Source organism: Takifugu rubripes, chromosome 17 (genome assembly GCF_901000725.2).
Source record: "Takifugu rubripes chromosome 17, fTakRub1.2, whole genome shotgun sequence".
Taxonomy (NCBI): Eukaryota; Metazoa; Chordata; class Actinopteri; order Tetraodontiformes; family Tetraodontidae; genus Takifugu; species Takifugu rubripes.
Genome location: NC_042301.1, coordinates 4,071,455 through 4,093,036, shown reverse-complemented (window position 1 = coordinate 4,093,036; position 21,582 = coordinate 4,071,455). Strand labels below are relative to the sequence as shown.

Genomic DNA, 21,582 nt, shown 5'->3' with positions numbered 1-21,582 from the left:
AAAGTGTCCAGACACCCCTAATGTTTTTGTTGAGTTCCATTTGCACTCTGGGGGATGAAAAATTGCAGAGCAATCCAGAGATTAGAGGTCGTGTTACAAATGCTTTTTTGGTTAAAAGACAAGACGGACAGAGAGATCTCTCCCCAGAATGGTTGTGCAAGCTAAAACACCAGTGACCGAAGCTCGAGCACATAAGCCGGGTACACGAAGAGGGTACACAATGGTGAGGAAGGGGACCACAGTTGGTCATTAATCGTACACTATTAATCTGGTACAACCGAAAATGAGAAGCACTACAATATACTGAATTTTCTCTTTAAAAAACATATCCTATATTAATGATAAAAACAATTGTTGTGCCTGCATAGTACTGCAATATATGACAGTGTCATCAGCATAAATATGGAGTTGGGAATCAGTAACAGCAAATCCTCAATTTGAACAACTCAGGTTTCTATTCTTGAGATTATTGCAAACCACCCAGCTTGTTGAGAAAGATCAACAGCCGAAAGACTTGAAATAATGTTATTGACAGTAACAATGCCTTTGAGAAATCAATTAAGAGGGATATTGTTTCCAGTTGAACTTAAGTTTACAACCTTCCTTTATGCTACTGACTGAAATGGTGACAATAAAGTAGGCGGAGAGACCTGGTCTTTTACCTGGTCACCAACCGCAGATGAATGCACCTTTGCTGGGACAGACTTTGGAGAATCTAGAGATTGGTTTGTCATTGTTTAAAATCCTAAATTAAACTCCATGTAAGAGGGGGTAATAAGGGCAGCCTTTCCAGTTCGGGGATTTGATTAAAAGTTACCTGTGCCAGGCTGGTTTTCTAGAATTGAGATTAAATTATGGTTTCAGGCAGAAACTGGACAGCAAGATCACTGACTGTAGGCACATTTACAAAAAAACTGAAATGTGGAAACTTGGTCGCCTCCTAAAACTAATTACATAATCAAGTGGAGGAGCATTCACATTTAGGCTACTTACATTATAGATATGAATAAAATGGGATGTTATCTGATTTTAATATTTTATGTCATTGTTCTTGAAATATGGTCATTTTTGACTAAAAATTCCAGAGATTTGTTTATACAAATAAAACCCTTGAATTGAACCCTTCTTTGTCCAGAATCAATTAAATATTTTATGGTTTTATTGTCAGTTATGGATTTTATTATTAGCCTGGAGTATGTCGTGAAACAAGAAAAGACAAGAAGTGAAAAAAGGCACAGACCGGAGGTATGCAAGCTGGTTAGTAAAGCGCAGAATCAGGAGAACTGGGAGTCTGGAATTCTCAGGCTACCACTGGCAAAGGTGAAATGACCAGACGCTGGACAGCAGGTGTTGGCTGCTTAAAAGGTCTGCTAACCGATTAGCCGCAGGTGTGGAGGCAGGCAGCACGTGTGGTGGCTCAACCACGCCCTCTAGTGGAAAGTCAGAACATCACAAACCGAACACAGACCACAAACAGGATCATAGTAAATGACAATGGTGTTCTGACCTTTTCTTCCCGGGCTCAATAAATGAGGTTGTAATTGCAAAATGACAACTGCAGTTTTTTGAAAATTATACTTCTGGTTCAAAATATCTTTTTTTAATCCTAGAAGAGGCACTCATTTCAGTTACCCTAAACAAGCTGTCAATCAAATCAAATCAAATCAAATCAAATCAAATCAAATCAAATCAAATCAAATCAAATCAAATCAATCAAATCAAATCAAATCAAATCAAATCAAATCAAATCAAATCAAATCAAATCAATCAAATCAATCTTATTTATATAGCATCTTTTACAATAAAAATGGTTTCAAGGCGCTTTCCAGAATCCCAGGGCCTAACCCCAGGCAAGCAACAGTGGCAAGGAAAAACTCCCCTTTAACAGTAAAATTTATGTTTATGCTGGTGCAGTTTTGGTGCACCTGGGGGTGACTGCTTCAGTCCACTGAATTTAAGTTGTTTTGATGCTGTTTTTTTTATTGCGTACCTGCTTTTGTTCTCACTTTTTTTCTTATACTCACTGCTCACCCAGTGATAATCTTTATGACCATTTGCCATGCCCCTTATTTATCTTCTTTGTACTTAACTTATGTCGGCTGATCATGGTGGCACCTTAAATCTAGTATTTGGAATGTTAAAGGTCTTAACCGTCCAATTAGAAGTAGGAAAATTCTGGCATTTATTAACTCTTAAAAAAGTCAATATTCCATTAGTCCAGGAAACCTATTTGATACCAACTGAAACTGAGAAACTTTGCATGGACTGGTGGGTCATTGCTTTGCTCTGTGCGGCAATAGCCAGTGTGGGGGCAATTCTAATTCATAGGCATTTACAGTTTATTAAGGAGGAAGGATGTATTTTGCTGCTCCTAAAAGAGATTCAAGGCCAAAGGGTTATACCAGCTAATGTGTATGCCCTGAATATAGATGACCCGGTATTTTCTGGGCAGCTGGAAAACAAGCTCCGAGATATGGGAGACTATGCTCTTTTATTGTATGTAACCGTGTACCAAGTTTCTTTGCTTTATGATCAAAGCTCTCTCTCATTCATCTTCATTTTGGTTTAAAATCAAAGCCAGCCCTGGCCTTTGACGTTTGTATCTACTCCACCAGCATGATTTATTTGGCTTAAAGTTTATTTCTTTGGAAGTGGATATTTAGCATGTAAGCACATTTCTGAGGAGGGGGGTGGGGGGGCGCTTGCTGTTACTGTTATTTATATATTTGTTAATTTAACCCACTGTTTTTTAATTTATCAAATTCCACTTGTTTTATTTCTGTTTCATTGCAAAACACAAAGGAACTGCTCACTGCTCATGAAGATGTCAGTATAATGTTTGTGAGGTGGCAGAGGCTTGTAGCTACAGAAGGATGTATTATTTACGTTTGTAGGACCTTTTGAGTATTAGCGATCTGTTCAGTTCAAAATTTGGTGCCAGTACGACAAAGTGTGTAATACTTATAAAACACGTCTGTTATCAGGATCTGCGTGTAGAGCTTCTGTCGAGGTAACGGGAGAGAGTGACGGAGCAGATAAAGATGTGTGAAGCTCAGACTATTGCTCACTCAGAAAAGAAAGAGAGCGCCAATACCAGTTCTGAGGTAAGGACACCATTGTGGAACCAGAGACCATAGCCCATAGCTTAGCCTCTTATCTTATAATGGAGACTGATGCTGGAATTGCTCATGTATTCGGACACAGAAGCATTTAACTGTACAGATGGCAGATCAAACGAGAGACGACGGGCTGTGGAACTTTCTTCGACAACGAGGCATAAGAGAAAAAAACATAGTCCAAATGCAACAAGATGAGGTAACGCGGATTTCAACAGAAAATATTTAAATTCATCTTTCTGTCAAGCTTCAAATTCATCTTTCTGTCAAACTTAAATTGAAATACTCATTATGTCCTGCCTTGAAATCCATTTTCGGTAAGTTTTCATTAAAATGTGCCACCTTTGTTCCCAAAGCTACCCTTAAATCCTAATAGCTAAATCCTAATAATTGATTTGATACACTAATATGTATTGTAAATTGGTTCATTGCCTATATTTTAGTGTTTAAATTTGGCGGATGGACTCAATAACATGACGTAATCTCTGACAACCGTAGCAGTTAAATCTGCTATAGTCACTTTTATTTCTTTTAATTAAATGCGTAACAAATAATTGTACCATAACATGGTAAGAAAAATACTTTTTCTTTACAGATTTACACATCACTCATCATAGATTTAGAGGATGATTTGCTTGCATGTTATATACCCGTTTTTGGGGACAGAACTGCCACAAGACAATACTGTCTCGATAAACTGCAAAAAGAAATGTGGACAGCAACAGTGAGCCGTGACGAGGAACCTGAACCGGAATTGTTGCTTTCAGGTGTACTAACAGAAAAACCACTATCAATCTAAAAAACGCAAAGAGTTCAATAAAAATAGAGTTCGGGTGGATCCATGAGGGAAAATATATGAGAAATTGTTGTGGAGGGGGCATCAAGGTACTTGAAGTATCCAAGGATTCAACCAGAAAAGATCTTGCGTCCCATGCAAGAAAGCTGTTTTTTCCAAATGAAAATTCAAGAAATGGAAATGGGAGCACTTTCAGCACAATATTTTTGACTTCAAGGAATCCAAAACTGATGAGAGCACTACTGTTGGTGAGTTGACCAGACAGTCCCAATTTGGGATTTTACGGTTTTACCTCAACACGAGTTCCATAACGTTTCCTGACACTGAGATGGACAGCAAGCTAGAGAGACATTCTGAAACTCCTGAAGAGCAGCAGAGACTGGCCTATTCTTATGAACACCAGGATAACCCACTTAGTGCAGAATCATCTAGAACACCTAAAGATTCCCCTGTTGATTTGGATGTTGTTGAACCTTCCTCCCAGTCTTATGATTCAGAAGCGTTTGAAGGTCTCCCAGTATATGAACCCATTAATTGGAACATGGATGATACTGTTCCAGTTTTGTTTCCTGCGGACGAAGTCTTCAGTGTACCCTCCACATCTACCTCTAATTTAGATGGCCATGTTCAAGAAACTGGCCAAATAAGTTTCGTTGAATATCAGCAACTCCATGTACGGATTAAACTTCACAGAGCAAATCTGGTAGACGAAATGATTGGCCAGTTCAAAAATGAGGCCATTCTTAGCTACCATTTAAAGTACAGTTTCTTTAATGAAAGAGGTGCTGATGCAGATGGTTTAGCCAGAGATGTTTATGCTGCTTTTTGGACAGACTTCTTGGATTGTGCAGCAGAGGGGGCAGAAATGAGAGTGCCAACCCTGTCTCCAAGATGGCAGGAGGAAGAGTGGAAGTCTGTGGGACGAATATTGGCTAAGGGATTTACGGATCAAGGATATTTCCCCTTGCGTTTTGCCCCAGCATTTACAACAGCATTGATATTCGGAGAGCATGCTGTGTCTGCAGAGTTACTGTTTGAATCATTGCTGTTGTATCTGAGTCAATGTCAAAGAGATCTCATAATGGCTGCCTTAATGGACACGGACAGTCATAACCAAGATGACTTATTGGACCTACTAGATCAAATGGGGGTTAAAGAAGTCCCCGCCAAAGACACTCTGAAAGCAGTCCTTCTTCAACTAGCACACATAAAAATGATTCAGCAACCAAAGTATGCGCTTGATAACATGTCTGCAGCCGCAGGGCTATCCCTGCGGGCCATCTTACCCACGACGTCGGATATACATGACATGTATAATGACAAAAAGCCAACTTGCACCAAAGTCCTGAAGATGATTAAAGCATTTCCACTGTCTTCAGCTGAAAGACAAACCCTTGGATTCCTACGTCAGTACATACAAGAATTGGATGAGGTTGGTCTGAGAAAGCTGCTGAGATTTGTGACAGGATCAGATATAATCTGCGTTAGTAGAATCCACATTACTTTTACAACTCTGGAGGGCCTGGCACGGCGACCTGTTGCTCACACCTGTGGATCTGTTATGGAGCTCCCTTGTACATATAAGTCCTACCCAGAGCTACGTGACGAGATGGAGAATGTACTGACCAGCAACTACTTGAACATGGATATTTTGTAGACAGAGAGTACACATCATCTGCACAGACTGACAAGATGATCTTCTTTGGGCCAATATAAAATTCAGTTCACTCATGAACTTTGCGAATGTTTGTTATGTCCACTTTTTGAAATATGAATGCAGATAAATAAAATAAACTTCAAAAACATGATCTCGATTGTTGTGCTAACAAAAATATTAAACTGAGCCTTGCAAATTTTGCCTGCATTTTCAAACAAGGTTACAGCAAGTTCATGACTTTATTAAATGCCAAATACTGTAAACCTCATCAGGAGCGGATGCTTTGCAGTATACAAGTAGCATAGAAAAGAAGTGTGGAGTTTAGAGATTAGTATTTTGAACAGTAAATCTATTTGAAGCTTTGGAGCAGCTCCGGTTCTACATGCAGGATTGTTTTTAAACCACCCAACTGCTTGTTGAGAAAGACCAATAGCTGAAGGAGACTTGACTAAAACACCATGCCTTTGAGAAACCAATTAAGGGCAGATTGTTTCCAGTTGAGAGCTGGCGTTGTGTCATGACCTTCACAGTCCTGACTAAAGTGGTGACAGTAGAAAGGGTGGACAGAAATTCTTTTATGTGTTCACTCACCAGAGCACCGTCAGAATTCAGAGATCAGTTTACAGTTGTTTAAAGTCTTAGGCTCACTGGCTTTTTGGGGGGATTTAAGGCAGATTTCCAGTTTCGGGAACTTCATTTAAAGTTATCTGAGCCAGCCGGTTTTCTAAGGTGCTCTGAAGCACATCAGTGCCTGCTTTTAAGGAGTTTTAAAAGTTAACATTTGTGTTGAGGAAATATAGACATTTGAAAAATCAATGACTAATCAAAAGAGAAATGTTATGTAAATTTTATTTTAATTAAAAAAAATGTTGCATCTAAGATTAATATCTCTTATTCACCCATCATGTCGAACAATAAAACAGAATGGGCACCGCAGAAGGAAAAGTCCACCTGGCTTTGATGTTTGGATTTCTCTCAAACATCAAAGCCAGTTCTGGTCTTTGAGCTTTAGTGGTTGCATTAACCTTAAAATTTGACCGGTAGATTTGGTTTTAATATTTATTTGAATCGGAATCCGAAGACATTTAAAAGGTAAGTAATTTTTATTTTGTTTCTTTTTGGGCGGGATTTGATTAAGTAGTTTGAGTTTTCTACATATTCTATGCCTGAATTTAATTCTAATGTTTTATTTTTTGTGTTTCAGGGGCCAAACAACAAATATGGAGGGAGATACAAAGGAATTGCTCACTCCTGATGATGGAGATGTCAGTATAATTTATTCAATAATTTTTGCAATGACTATTGAGAAAGTATATTTATGTTACTCTTGTCTTTGTTTTCTCTTTGCAGCCCATGGTGGTCAGATTCCAGGAAGTGATGAACAAGCACCTGAAAAATTACCTGGAAAGGTTAACAATGGAGCTGGGGGAGAAGGTTTGAAGCTTTTCCTGGTCTTCCTCCCTTAAAAAGGAAAAATCCTTCCATCGGCCTTGGTCCCGTGTCCACTAATATAAATTTTTGCTCGACGTTTAAACATCATATTTGACTCAAACCTTGTCTTTTTTTACATCCTTGTCCAGAGAAAAAGCGGGAAGGAGCAAAAGGCCTTTCGAGACATAGAAAAGGATATTGGGAATTTAAAGGCTGTCATTGCCAAAAAAAAGGACCAGCTTGACGAATGCATGGCTGTAGCTGATACGTCCAGAAATAAATGCTTAAAAGCTCAAAATGAAGAGAAAAAACTGAAGAATGACTTAGACAAAATCAGGAATGAAAAGATCAAGCTTGAAAATGAAGGTGACAGCGAACTCTAACATTCATACCCAAAGACTTTATTGAGCTGTTAGAGGCCTTCACAAGGCCCAAGTTTGGTCCTAACCTTTGACCTCCAAAACATCATAGAACATGTTCGTATTGAGCTATTCACTTAAATCAGTGTCATTTGTTTCTTTTCTGTAGTTAACAAGAAACAGGCAGAACTTGATGACCTACATCTCAAGCTGCTTTACACTCAAAAATACAATGAAGCCCTGCATATGGACCTTAAAGCGAAGAAGAATACAATTCAGGAAACTTCGCTTCAGAAGAAAAAAGCTGAGGAGGAGAAGTTCCAGCAGGTAACGGCCAGGCTGAAGTTGGTCATACACACAGCCACGCGGATTCATTTAATGTTTCTGGTTGAACATCTGCGTCTGTCATCAGGATCTGTGTGTAGAGCGTCTGACAAAGGAACTGGAGAGAGTGACGGAGCAGATAAAGATGTATGAAGTTCAGATTACTGCTCAATCAGAAAAGAAAGAGAGAGCCAAAAATACCAGTTCTGAGGTAAGGACACCATGGTTGAACATAAACAACACCGGGGTGAATACCTCAACACATGGTCATACTTTTAAAACTTGTATTTGTCGCCACTTGTATTGGGGCTTATCACCACCGAAAAGCCTGACTCGCCATACAAGACCACAAACGTGACAAAAAGCCCTTCTCATTTATTTACATTTACATTTAGCAGATGAGGGGTATCATCAACTCAAACAGGATGGGGTGCAGACCCCGCTAGTATTCTGGAGGTCAGCATCAGTGTCTCGAACTTAATGCCAGCAGCTACTGGTGGCAAGTTGAGCTCGATAAGTAGTCAGGTGATGTGGACCTGCCTTGGTTGTTGAAGGACCAGACATTTCTCCGTATTCTGGACCATCTGAAGTATGAGATCACAGAAGCTTTTACCTGCTGAGTTGGGAAACGCCTGATTTAGGAAGGTGTTTTTGCAAGGTTAATTTGGATGTGGTGATCCAACATATCCATGCGAATGTCTTTGAGGGATAGTTTGGGATTTTCTATGAGACTGAGGGTTCATCTGGGGGAAAAATCAAGTACAGCTTGGTGTCATCTGCATCGCAGTGATATGAAAAATCATACGAGCTGATAATTGGGCCTGAGGAGGTTGAATGTTGTAAAAAAAAAAACTGTCAAGGAGTTGGTGGGTTTCTTGGGGAACAGACTCTGTCAAATGAAGAGCTGCTTGGTCTCCAACGTCCTTTCCTCCTTTAACTCTAAAGGTAGTCTTGCCTTGCAAGACCACAAATTCCAACACCAGGCCAGTAGGTGGGGCCAAGACAAACACCTTCAATGCAGGTTTGCTTTGCCTGCTACATGCTGGAACACTGGGCATCAAAAAATGTAATTTCAGTAAATGGAACCATTTGCTCATCAATGCACAATTCCTGTTCTCGGCAGACTTGCACATTCTAACCTTACTTCAGTCAAGAGGGGACTGATTCGCCACAATAGATCACTTCTTTTTTGTCTGAAACATCAAGACCATTGATCTTAATGGGATTTCTTGGCTTATAAAATGATTTCTGGTCAAGGATTTTGTCACAAAAAGAACTGTGTGTATATATATACAGTATATATATATATATATATATACACACACACAATACAATTTCAACATCTGCTTTGTATTTTTGCTCCATAATGGATGCTGACTGGGCAAAGATGTAGACTGTTCTGCTTGATCAGACTTCCCCCTCAACTTCTGTATCTGTTGCAAAATCACCCTGATGTCCTGGTGGAGGGCAGGCCTCACCCGGAGGTGTCAGTCCCACCACCACACCACAAAAATGGGAGTTTATTTGTCAGAGCATGTGTTGGAGCAGCTGGACTGATGGTGTTATGATTTGATCCAAGTCTCAGTGAGAGCAAGGGTGTCTAGTGTAAGCAGAGAGGAAGTTTATTCTCTCCGCTCCAGAGCCACAGATGTCTCTGAACAGCTTTAAAAGGTTAAGGGGAAAGTGTCTCACTGTCATCGGCAAAGCTGACGTTCATGCAAATGATTGTCTTTGTGCAGGCTGAGATGCTCCTGGAGGATATGATTTTGAACCGTAAACTGGTAGAGCAGAAGTGGAAGGGCAGGCTGCGGATGATGGAAAAATCTGTTCAAATGAAGAATGCAATCCACGAGGAATTGTGGTAAGTGTGCTTGTTTTATTAATCCACAAGCACTACTGTGTATCCATGTGATGAATTATCAATATACCTGGATGACTCATATCGAAGCGTCATGAATGTAGAGATCAAATATGATCCATCATTAAAAAATAAACCGTAATCTGTATTAAACTAAACACATACATCCGTCCATTTGCTACCGTTGTCTTTGTGTTCCTCAGTGATGCGATGCATGAAGTGAGTCTCCTGGACAGAGAGATACAGATACACAGGAAATCCAACAACGAACAGCAGGAGAAGAATGAAAAGCTCGTTCTGGAGTTGCACATGGCTCAAAATGAATGTGAAAACTTAGAAAAGAAGATTGAGAGGAGAAAGGTCGAAGCAGAGGTGCTACTGGCTGAGTACATCTCTCACAGGAGGGCCCTAAAGGAGGCTGAAATTACTCTACGCAGTCTGAAGAAGGTTGTCCGGACAACGCTTTTACAACCACTTTGTGTTTCTCTATATAATATACATCTAACTCTCCAAATCTTTCCTTCATCGTTACAGGAGGCCAGCGCTGCCCAGTCTGTATTTAACAATCATAGGAAGCAACTGGAGAGGGAATGTGCACTGCAAATTGAGTTGGAGGGTAAGATTAGGACCCAAATGCAGCAGATGATCGTCCACAGCAGGACCGCCAAGAACTACCAACAGCTCTTCGACAAGCTAACGGACACCAAGAACGAGAAGGTAAAAATGGGGGCGATTGCAGGTTATTTTTATAAGTATGACGCCATTATTTACCTGGTATTTTAATTTCAAATGTAGATGTCTCAGCAGTCGGAGCTGGAGAATGAAATAGCCGCAGTAGAAAACAAGAGGACCAAAGTTGCAAACGATGTGGATGCCCTGAACGTCACCCTGGAGGACCAGGAGAAGGAGATTGCAGGGGAAACCAAGCACCATAAAACATGCGAGGCGAAACTGTATCACCTTAATAGAGAAGTTGAGCAGAACTATCGAACAATCGAACACATCAAGAACAAGATGGCAGAAGTTGCAGCCAGAACTGGGGTGAGGAAATCAGTGAAACATTCCTTCCCATCTGTTGCAACGGTTGCACTGACTTCTGCTGCCGTGTCTGTTTCCAGGAGGAGGACTATAGTCCATATGAAACCAAGATAAACGAGTTAAAGGGACAGAGGAGGAAGCTGGAGGACAATGTGAGGAACTACACCCAGCTCTGGTTAACAAAGCAGGAGACCCGCGTGAGACTGACCCTGGAATATGAGGACACCAACAAAGTCATCCAGAAACTGCAGATGGACTACACCATCCTGCAGAAGAAGAAAACCTGCCAAGATGGTGCGTGAGGCAAAGCAGCACGCAGGAGTCAGTGCTTAAGAGTTGAGCTGCTCTTAACTATAAAGTCACTCCAACAGGTCTGATGGAAATCGAGAACCGGGAGTTGTTGCAGCTTGAGAACAAAGCCAACGCGCTGAATGTCAGCCTGAACAAGATCAACACCCAGATCGACGAGAACGGCAAACACAGGATGCTGCTGGAGGAGAAGAAGACCATGCTGGAGGTGGACTTCCTCGGGAGGCTCAAGGTGCGCTTCTTTTGAGTTATTTACTGTAACAGACAGACTCATACAGACCCATACCTGATCCTGAAAGGTTTCAAACAACCCTCCATCCTTTATTGTGTCTGTATTTATTAAATCTCTGCTTTCTTACGTTGAGGAAAACTCAGACAGTATTTCTCTGTTGTTTTTTGGAGCTAAAATATATTCAAATTTCAACATAATGTTCTTAGGAGGCAGAGAAGGCAGCTGCTGAGATTCATATGAAATATGAGAGGATCGAGGAAGAAAAAGAGAGTATTTACAACTGTTTGTTGGAGTCTGAGTAAGCCCCCCCCCACACCCCCAAAAAACAGCATTTTTCCCACTGTAAATATTTTTATTTTCTGATTATCAAATAATTTCATATATGCAATGAACAGAAAGCAGATAATGCTGTGGGAGAAGAAAATACAGCTCAAAAAAGAGGCTCGCTCAGAATTTGAGAAGCAAAATGAAGAAGTTGAGCGGTTGAAGCTGGAGCTTCAGAACAAGGAGGTGACGTGTGGTTTGTCTTTATCTTTACCCAAAAGCTGTTAGAGAAAAAGACAAGGCTGTGTTAACAAAGAAGGAAGAAAGAGAGTGAAATGGACTGTTAAAACAGTCTCAAATTATTAATATAATAATGTGTATCTATATAATAAGTGTTAGTTTATTAATTCCAGTTGTATTATAGTACATCTATTATGTCATTTCCTGAATTAGACCAAGTGACCACACAGTTTTTAAATGTTGAAACTCAACAAATACATAGTGTGTGTGTGTGTGTGTGTGTGTGTGTGCGTGCGTGTGTGTGTGTGCAGTTACAACTCAACAGAAAGGTGAAAGAAGGGGAGAAGCTGTTAAAAGAGTGTGAAGCAACAGCGGTTCAGTGCTGCAACATCTTCGACCGGGTCATGGTCCTGAGGCACACCTCGGATAGGGCCAAGCACTACAGAAGTATCCAAATTGAGCGTTCCCTCGAGGCCCAGAAACGGAATCTCATAAAGATGAAAAAGGTGGGACCCGAGAACTTGCAGGCCTAGATCCCCCCTCCCTTTCAGGGTTTCTCATGAATACGTGTGTTTTCAGCAACTGAGAGATTTGGATGCAGAGCTCAAGGAGCTAAAGCAGAAGAAGACTTTCATTGTGGAGGATATTGAGAAGAAGAAGGAGGAGGTGACAGAACACCACCATGAAAATGAAGCGTTTGAATCTGAGATAACAAAACTCCAAGACGACAGAGAGAGGGTGAGGATCGCATGTTGTGCAAAGTCCTGCAGTACTTCAGCCATGAAGCATTGTCCCCCTCCCTTCCCACCAGAGCCTGGTCCTCACTGTGGCCCTGCAGAACTGGGCCAAGCGGCTGAAGATGTTGCGTGATGGCACCTCCAAGCCTCCCACCAACACAGAGGCAGTCACTGCAGCTTTCAATAAAGAAGTGGAGAATCTGCACTCCCTTTACGAGAAGGTGCAGCACATCTGTCGGGAGTGTCCAGAGAACCGGGAAGAGCTCAGAAAGATCAGAATAGCTCTAGAAGCACACATGATGTTCCTGAAGATTTAAGGGGCATCGCAAAGTGTCACCTGTACCTGTCTCTCTCCATTGTCCAGGACAATATCGGCCATTTCCACTGCTTATAAAGTGTCCTTTGCACAGTGAAACTGACAACATCAGCAAGAAAAATCTTTAAACTGTGGAATGAGGACCTTTATATGATGCTAGTAACACTGAATGGTTGTTAATAAAACTAGCCATTTTCTTTTGTGCTGAGCTAATACAGCCAAGGAAATTAGGTTTATTTCTTGAACAGAATACTTATTCGCTGTTAAACAGGCCCTATAAAAGCTACAAAGAATCTACTTTGTTAAGAAGCGGTGCTTGCTGCAGAAACATGCCGTCCTTTTTTGATCAAACGACATCCAACACTTGGCAGGTATGAAAAGGCAGCTATATGAGTTCATCCCCCCTAAAAGAAGGACAGATAAAGGACAGATAATAGACTAAAGTGGAAATATTCATCTTTCTAGTCAATACCCTCAATCATAATTATTACAATACACAATAACTCTATCCTCACTATTTCTAACTGCACCACACGTCAAACTGTTTTTATCTTATCTAGGAATTAGAAATCAATCACATTTGTATCCCGTGCACGGCCAGCAGAGTTATTGTGAACTGCAGACATGCATTGTGATCAAGTAAACAATGCTGTATGCGCACTACGGTGCCGGTTGGGAAGCCACATTAAATGAGGTGCGGCGGGAAAGTACAGATGTTTGCATGTTTGTTGTGTTGCTTGTGTATTTACTTGTGTTTTAGTGTAGCACATAATGTTTACATTAATCAGAGTCTGAGAGAATGTTTTGCAGTTGGGTTCTTTAAAAACGGAGATATTTCTTCACCATTTAAAGGCTGAGAACACATCAAACTCAACCCTTGTGAGCTGTTTTCTGCCCTTGAAAATAGTCCATTACAACGAGCATCCGCATGATTCCCACGTGTGACTTAAAGGAAAAGATAAGAGTCGCTTTCCCTCATGTGTTTGAGCCTATAGACGGGGTCTGTAGAACATTTGACCGTGTGTGTGCGCGTGGGTGCGTGTGCTGGGTTTAGCGCTGCAGCGCTGTGACTGCTGACCTTCTGCCGCCTGAACTGTAAATCGTTGTAAACGTTGCTTTTTCATCTTCTTCAGACTTTGTAGACATTTAGTTGAACACGCAGGACTGTAGTTACTGATGGCATCTGTTAACGGAAGCACGCCCTGGTGCCTACTAGATGTCGGTGCAGTAGTTTACACAGCTGCGTGTGTGTCTGCGTGTGTTTAATGTATACATTCATTTCCCTTCCTTTTACTCTGACCCAAAACTTGCCCTAAACCCAGTTCTATACATTATAAAAGAAGAAGTGAATGAATGTCTATAAACCGCTAAATTAATTTTCAATAACAACACAGGTAAACATGCTTCTACACTGAAAATGTTTGTCTTCGCTTCAAGTTGAAAATAACATAATAGCACATAACCAGCTGTAAACGTCCTTCCGATATTGAACCTGAGCGCCACCCTGTGGCCAAATATCATTGCAGAAAACAATCACTCGGGTGGAGAATCCCATCCCCCGAGGGCTTAAATCCCGCGGGGTTTTCCGTCCTCCCAAGTTGAACGAGGCAAGGGCAACCCAGGTGAGACCCACCAGGTAAAGAAAACTTCCATTTCTCTGATGGACTCTGCCGCCTTTGATTTTGTGGCTCTCTGGTCATTTTCCCTCTTTCACTCGCTATCAGCAAACCAGGACACCTTCAGCAGAGCTGGATGAAAAGAGCAATCTGTTATGGAGAGAGGGATAAAAGGGGAGAGCTGAGAGAGCGGATCCGTTCCTCCGAGGACACCAGTCGTGCACCTGTCTGCTTCCTCAAGTCATTCATTTCCCGGAGACGGATGATAATGCAATTATAAAATGGGGCAAGTAGACTCGGAGGAACAAGAGGCGATGAAGAGGACAGCAAAGCCCTCAATCATCGGTCAACACAGGAAGTTGTTGAAGATGTGTGTTCTTGTGTTTTTGCTGTTTATTTCTAAGTGGATTCTTTCACCATGGACAGAACTGGTGTTCCTTAAGCCTCGCTCTTGAAGTTGGTTTAGAAAAGAGCAGAAAGGTGAAATTACCCCTGAAGCTCTGCAACGTGGCAGCGTGTTGCCGAGCTACAGGGATCTACAGGTGTAGCTGCTCACCTGCCACTCCGATACACCAAATATCTGCATGATCTTCTGACCAGAACCGTCAGGAGGAAGCACTTCCTGTCTGCACTCGTCAGGCAGAAATCTGCGGGATTACAGTCGTCACTCTGAAATCATCAACATGCTGCACATAACAGGATTCTGGAGTTTGAAATTCCTTTTGGGTCATCGGCGTTTGTCACCATTCCAGGAACCTCCGGAGACGACAAAAAGGGGAGCGAAGCTGGACGAGTGTGAGGAGTACCATGAACCGTCTCACTGGGCTGACAAAAACGCCCTTTTAACTGTTCAAATCCTTTCAGCCACTTTGCTGAGTGCAATCAGCATCACACACACACACACACACACACACACGCAAACAGACATTCTTTTAGTGTTTAACAACACTCTGATCAACTCTGAAAGTGACATTTTAGTCTCCCTGCAGCCTCTCTGAAACTTTTGAAAAGGCGAGAGGTGGAGCCATTCTTGCCACCAGGGGGCGCTAAATACAAAAAAACTGGACATTGAGCATTTATAACCTATTGCCAGTTCCACATGGGTCATAGCCAGGGAGAAAGGGTCGGACATATATAGGGAGAGCCTCCTGATGATGGACAGCTGGGTGAAGATGGAGAGGGGGAGACAGAGCAGGGGTGAGGATAAACAGAAGAATAGAAGTAGAACTATACGTGCAAAAATCGTAATTACATGGGGGATGCAAGGAAGGTCGGAAGGGCAGAGTGCAAGAATGAGGTGGGCGATACCTGTAGATAGACACAGAGAGAGCGGGACAGAGACAGAGGGGGGGGCACAAAGATTCCTCACTTCTTTCTCCTACAGGCGTTTCAAACGTCAGGGTGTGAAGCTCTTCGCGCCTCTCTGGGATCATCGTGTGTCTGCCATCGCGGGTCTGTGACAAATTTGCTTTTGTCTGCTGTGAGCTTTAGCCAATCAAAAGGGAACCTCCAACCGCCGCCACGGGCTCGTATCCATGAAGACAAGCCCGTATAAACATACTCGACATGATGCGTTATGAAATTATAATCTGCCATCTTTGCTGATATCACAGTTTCAGGATTTATGAGCATGTTTAATCAGGAAAATGCAAATTTCAGAGGAGCCAGCTGTGTTTCTGAAGGACTACAGGGAATCTACCGGAGGAGTAAACAGCCGGAGGCTTCAAAACAGGAGCTCAATATTTAAATAACTGCGATCGTGTTGATTTTTCAACCACTTTCATTCGGGTTATTAATGCCTCAGCGACTCTGTGCCCAAACCACGGGCCTGTAAGAATAAAGACCAAAACAGCCCAGGCTTGAATGTACAGTCGCCTCTTAGCACAAAGGTTATGGGTTTGATTCCAGCTCTGTTCTACCTTTGTGGACGTCGCATGTTCTCTCATGCATGTGTGAGTCCTCTCAGAAGGCATCATAACTCCCCACATACACTTAAATCCCCTGTAGTTTATAAAACTCTATAATACAGAATAATACTGGTCCAAACTGGCTTCTAGCTGCTCCCATCCACCTCCGTCGGTCTCGTACCCAGCATAAGCTGCAACTATTCACACTGAACAATGAAATGGCGCATCCGTCATGCTGGACGTCTCGTGGGGTTCACCTGACACCATTCTGTTGTTGAAGTGGGCTGACGGGAAGTGCTGGAAGTGGTCGTGTGCACGAATGTGTCGTGGACATTATTATTTTTATCCTGGGGCTGGTCAGGGTTTTTTTTCAACTGTGTGCAGCGTTGCCAGGGTCCACACACACATACACACACGCACGCACACGCACGCACACACACACACACATCACAATCTGATGTGGTTTGACCTCCAGTCTCTGAGCCTGCAGTGTTCATGCTCAAAATAGGTCATAGACATATTTTGAGTCATCATAATCACCACCATCCTTCAAACAATTAACCAATAATTCTGCCCTAGAACATTGTCTGTCTGTTTGGAGTCAATTAAAGAGCAACAATATGGTGAGAGGGTGGCGAGATGATGAAGACGAGCAGAGAGGAATAGCTGACTCTCCACATCTATAATCCCATTTATTGTAAACATTGTGGTCCTTGGGTGGAAAAGGATGGATTACCCAGTCCGGGGGACAGAGGACATGCTGCACCAAGGAAGTGGAGGAGGAGATGGAGAAGCATCCTGGAGATGCTGAGCTGGTCAATCTGCGTTCTGTCCCTTAGCTGTGGTCATGAGCTTTGGGGGATGATCAAGCTCACGAATACGAGTGAGTTTCCTATGTAGGAACCTCGATTGAAGAGCTCAGACATCTGAAGTAGAGCCACTGCTCCTTGGTGTTCTGAGGAGCCGGTTGAGGTGGTTCGACCATCTGGTCAGGATTCCTCCTGGACACCATTTTGAGGAGGATATGTCCATCTGGGAGGAGCTGGAGAGGAGAGGAGAGGAGAGGAGAGGAGAGGAGAGGAGAGGAGAGGAGAGGAGAGGAGAGGAGAGGAGAGGAGAGGAGAGGAGAGGAGAGGAGAGCCTGGAGAGACTGGAGAGCCTGGAGAGCCTGGAGAGCCTGGAGAGCCTGGAGGAGCCCAAGTCTGAATAAGCGGTTGTTGGACAGACGGACGATTTGACTCAGTTTCATAAACACATTTCAAATGAGGTTTAATTGCCTGAAGGTCTGTGTTGAGGGATGATGGTCCTCCTGCCTCTTCATCATTTATTTAGAAGAGTAATGACAGGATCGGGCTTCCTGCGGGAACTCACTGTTCATCATTTTCAACTAGTTATTTCTGCTGCAATGAAGTGCGATTTACTCAGCAAATTCTCCAAGTACTAGTTAAATACATCATTAATTTCATTTTTCCTTGGCAGAGGAAAGCGTCAAGGCCAGCTTCAGCATCATTTATCTCCTCTCTCTCCTTTATTTCGCCGTTTTTCTTGGGGGAAAATGTTTCTGTTTCAAGCCACCCGGAGAAAGAGACAATTAGTGTCCTAAAATCCTCACTGCTGACTGGTTGAAACTGGTGTTTGTAATTTAATGGTGCTGCATCCTCAGAGGCTCATTTAACAGGAGTGAAGCGAATCCTTTAATCAAACTGTATCGAAACTAAAGCTGCAAATAACTGCTGAACTACTGAAAATCAAAGTCTCCAGTGATGCTTTACAACCAATTATGATGATTTTGAAATGTCTTCAGCGTTAGCGGTGTGTGTGTGTTTACTGCTAGTTATTCTGAAAAATGTCTCGAAGCTCCTGGATTATCAGACTTAGAGATGAAGGTCCACAGATCAAATTATTGCAGCTGATATGTTGGGAGTCAGAATCAGCTTTACTGTCCTCTGAAGTAGTTTTTATTTGATGGGAGCAACGAGCCAAAGGCTTAGGCTGCGAGGATTAAAACAGCCAAACTCAAAAGGGAAATCAGCCATTTTGCCAGAATTTCATTTATTGGATGTCACCATGTTTATTTCCTCTCCTACGTTTGATTTCCTCGTAACAAATATCTCTTTTGATTTCAAATTCTCCTTTAAGAGGCGTCTGACTGCCTCACCAGATCACAGGTGGTACTGCAGGAAAAGACGGGCCACTGTTGTGACTCTGCTCTCATCAGTAATGTCATCTACCTCTTCACCAAGCTTCGCTAAGAAAGGATACATCCATGTTAAAGTATTTTATTACCCTAAAATATCTATTCATAGCAAAAAAAGGAGGTCTGTGTTACTTTAAGAAACCAATTTCACTTTAAATCTCCGATCCTTATTGATTGTTTTCCTATTTTACCTCCGCTTGCACCTATATATGTGTCTCCACAAACAGGAAATCTAGCTCACCTAGTTCAGTCCCGCACTTAAATAAGGCATCAATTATGTTCTAAGTTATACTGTATTATTAAAGTGGAATTAAACAGAGTGGGGCCGAACAGTAAGCCTTGCTGCACACCTGATGTAACCAGTGTTGGGAACGGTACCATATATTGTACAGTAAAACAAAGTTAATGTTTCCAGGTTTTAACAAAAATGTAGTTGTGCAAAATGGAGGAGGAGGAACTTCCTGTCTGGTTACATGGCTAATGCAGCTACATTCAGTCTATATGACCAAACCTTTAAAGCGACCATAGCATTCTGAACTGCCCTGTATTTGTAAATGGCAATGTGGCATAACTGGTCTACAACTACTCTCTCTCTCTCGCACACACATACACACACACACACACACACACACGCACACACAGAGTTGCTTATCTCATTACCAAAGTTCCCAGGGGTCCTTATTCGATTTAGCCGCCTTCGCAAGTGCCAGCGCAGGTCTGTGGCAGCGAGGGAAGGGCAGATGGAGACGGATGGAGATGACGCAGGAGTTGAGGAGATGAGTGTTGAAAAGAGGAGCAGCAGATGAAATGTGGGGAGAGAGGAGACAATAGTGTTACTTTGAAAGGATGATATCCATGCAAATGCATGCTCCACAAACACACACACACACACACACACACACACACACACTGTTATGTTTGCTGCATTGCCTTTTAGTGTGCAATTTTCGGCCAAGAAAACCACAGGCAGCTGGCTTCTTCATTTAGTAGAGGTAAATAGAGGTGGTGGTGTGTGTGTGTGTGGGGGGGTGTGTGTGTAGGAGGAGAAGAACTCCCCCCCCCGTCCCTCTCGTTCTCACTTGTCCCCCCAGGGCACCTTATTGATTCACCACTCTTTTATTTACACACAGGCACAGGAGGACTCAGCCAATTACCTATGCATTATTGACAAGGATGGTTCTCCTGGCTCCCGTCTCCACCCGGCTCTCCGTCTTCTCCTCTTGCCCCTGTTCTTCTTAACCACCCCACCCCCCCCCCCATACACACACACACCATCATCGCTGCTTCCCTTAATCTCAATTGTCTCTGGAGCCATTTTACAAGTCGCACAGGGCAAATCTGACCAAAAACTCTTCTTCTAACTAAAGAGCAACACCGAAGACGCACAGTGGTGTTTCAGTTTTGACTCCTGCTGGGCTTCGACGTTGGCAGTGGAGGTTTATGTTAGAGTTCCACACAGATACACACAAACACACACACTGAGACGGGGGGGAGGTGGGTAAAATCCCAACCAAAAAGAGTCCAAACAGGAAGTAGGGACCACTCAGGTGTGTAAATTGCCGATTCTGTTGTCTGATTGGTTAATGTTTGCCGCTACGTATATGATATCATTCCATTTTACAACTCTGCCACATTCGCTGTCACTTTCTGGGGTTTTATTTTCAGGAAGACTTTAGCCTGGAGTTTCGGCGTGAGGGGGGTTATTTGGGTTCTCGCTGTGCACTTTATCATCACGCGATCTGTGTCCTTCAGAGGCAACGCCAGGGGGAATCCAGGTCCGTGATGCCAGCAGTGTTAGATGTTTCAACGTTGCACTGACATCTGACAGCTAAAGAGGAAGATGACTTTGAGTTTCTAGTCTCACATTTGGATCTGATGGTTGTAATAAAATGCTCATTCACTGTGATTCAAGAGCCTGCAGATACCAGAACTCCAGATAAGAAGGCTCAACACGGAACACTGTGAATTGGCTTGTTCAGTGCAGCTCCAAAGGACAGACAGAGTATTGAGTGCGAGACTGTATAATTTATCCTCCTCCCACTGAGCGACTCAGAACGGCGCCCCCTATAGGATGGATTTAGATCCAAACCAAGCCTTTTAATTCAGACGAATGAACTGATTAATGGGATGGCTTGTAATTGGATCGTAAAAGGAATAATGCTTTTTTTCACAGCAGTCATTCCTATACACACACACACACACACACACACACACACGCACACACACACACACGCGTGCACAAATTGATTATGTAAATTATTATCACTTAATTTAAATCAAAGAAAAAGTTCTTTTTAAATAAATAAGGGTGGTGGTCGTTATAGATGACACACAACATAATATATTATGGAGTCACATGTTTTATTTAGCTTTTTCTCTCTTCTTCACCCAGACAATGCTTTAAAAATCCAGCTGGGAGCTCCGAAGGCCATTTCATTGAAAAAAACGAAACAAAAAAAACCGCGTCCACTTTGTCTTTGTCCTTTTGTGCATCCTTAGATGATTAAACTGAGTGATGTTACCTCAGTCTTGGGGTTCCACCTGGAAAATGACTCATCACTGGAGGTGGGAGAAGCAGAGAAGCAGAGAACCTGGGTGTCCGTCATCCTTTGTCCGAGCGCAGTGAGGAAATTGGATATTGACCCAGAGCTGCCTTCTCCAAGACGAGATTTTTGAATTCCCTGTCGAGAATGACACTGAGGTCTGAGTTTACTCGCCAGCTCTGGAGTGTAACTTTCCTGACTTTACCAACATAAAGGGTGAGACAGAGTTGCAAAAATAAAAGCTTTACAGCGCATCACTGCGGTATCCATGGTGAGTGAACGTGAAGGTCATGAAAGGATCGTCCATCCACCATCTGGCCGCCTTTTTCCCTTTACCGTTGTTTGAATGATCACAGACAGTCCCTGCACAGCGCCACCTGGCCACGCTGGAAGTCCCTGCAGGGGCAAAGGCGTCTGTATTTGGGGGAGTATCCTGCACAGCTGAAGAGGAGGGGTTCACGTTGGAGGCCGCACTCCCGTCGAAGTACCGAAAACGCTGGAAGGACGTGGTTGATTTCTGAGTCTATCATGTCGCACTGCACCTCCAACCTGAGAGATGACACAGAAAAGCAAAGGTCTCACTAGTTAAAAAAAAGAAATGAGGAAGAGAAAAGGAACATTTTGGTGACAAGAAGTGAAGGA

At 42.6% G+C, this 21,582-nt stretch overlaps 2 protein-coding genes across 6 annotated transcripts in view; one reads left to right on the top strand and one right to left on the bottom strand.

The window, feature by feature from the left end:
• The first annotated feature begins 2,994 nt into the window (after positions 1-2,994).
• Positions 2,995-13,490, top strand: LOC115253383 (coiled-coil domain-containing protein 40-like). 3 transcript variants are annotated; one of them, XM_029851514.1, is made up of 18 exons: positions 2,995-3,104; positions 3,205-3,315; positions 6,774-6,834; positions 6,920-7,003; positions 7,150-7,366; positions 7,529-7,686; positions 7,772-7,894; positions 9,423-9,544; positions 9,745-9,988; positions 10,076-10,258; positions 10,337-10,582; positions 10,660-10,873; positions 10,951-11,120; positions 11,327-11,418; positions 11,516-11,630; positions 11,936-12,130; positions 12,204-12,362; positions 12,436-13,490. In XM_029851514.1, exons 2-18 carry the CDS (start codon positions 3,311-3,313, stop codon positions 12,676-12,678), a joined length of 2,631 nt encoding a protein of 876 aa, XP_029707374.1. In that variant the 5' UTR covers positions 2,995-3,104; positions 3,205-3,310; the 3' UTR covers positions 12,679-13,490. The 3 variants fall into 3 exon arrangements, with proteins under 3 accessions (XP_029707374.1, XP_029707375.1, XP_029707376.1); XM_029851515.1 differs by having other exon boundaries at positions 3,016-3,104; positions 3,223-3,315; XM_029851516.1 differs by lacking the exons at positions 2,995-3,104; positions 3,205-3,315 and adding an exon at positions 6,558-6,661 and having other exon boundaries at positions 12,436-13,489.
• Positions 13,491-20,747: 7,257 nt separating this feature from the next.
• Positions 20,748-21,582, bottom strand: part of LOC115253357 (alpha-1,6-mannosylglycoprotein 6-beta-N-acetylglucosaminyltransferase B-like) — a 47,489-nt gene continuing 46,654 nt past the window's right edge. For all 3 annotated transcript variants that reach the window (XM_029851365.1, XM_029851367.1, XM_029851366.1), the window contains one exon: positions 20,748-21,489. In XM_029851365.1, coding sequence (XP_029707225.1) covers positions 21,291-21,489 — 199 coding nt within the window. In that variant the 3' untranslated portion in view covers positions 20,748-21,290. The remainder of the gene's footprint in view (positions 21,490-21,582) is intronic.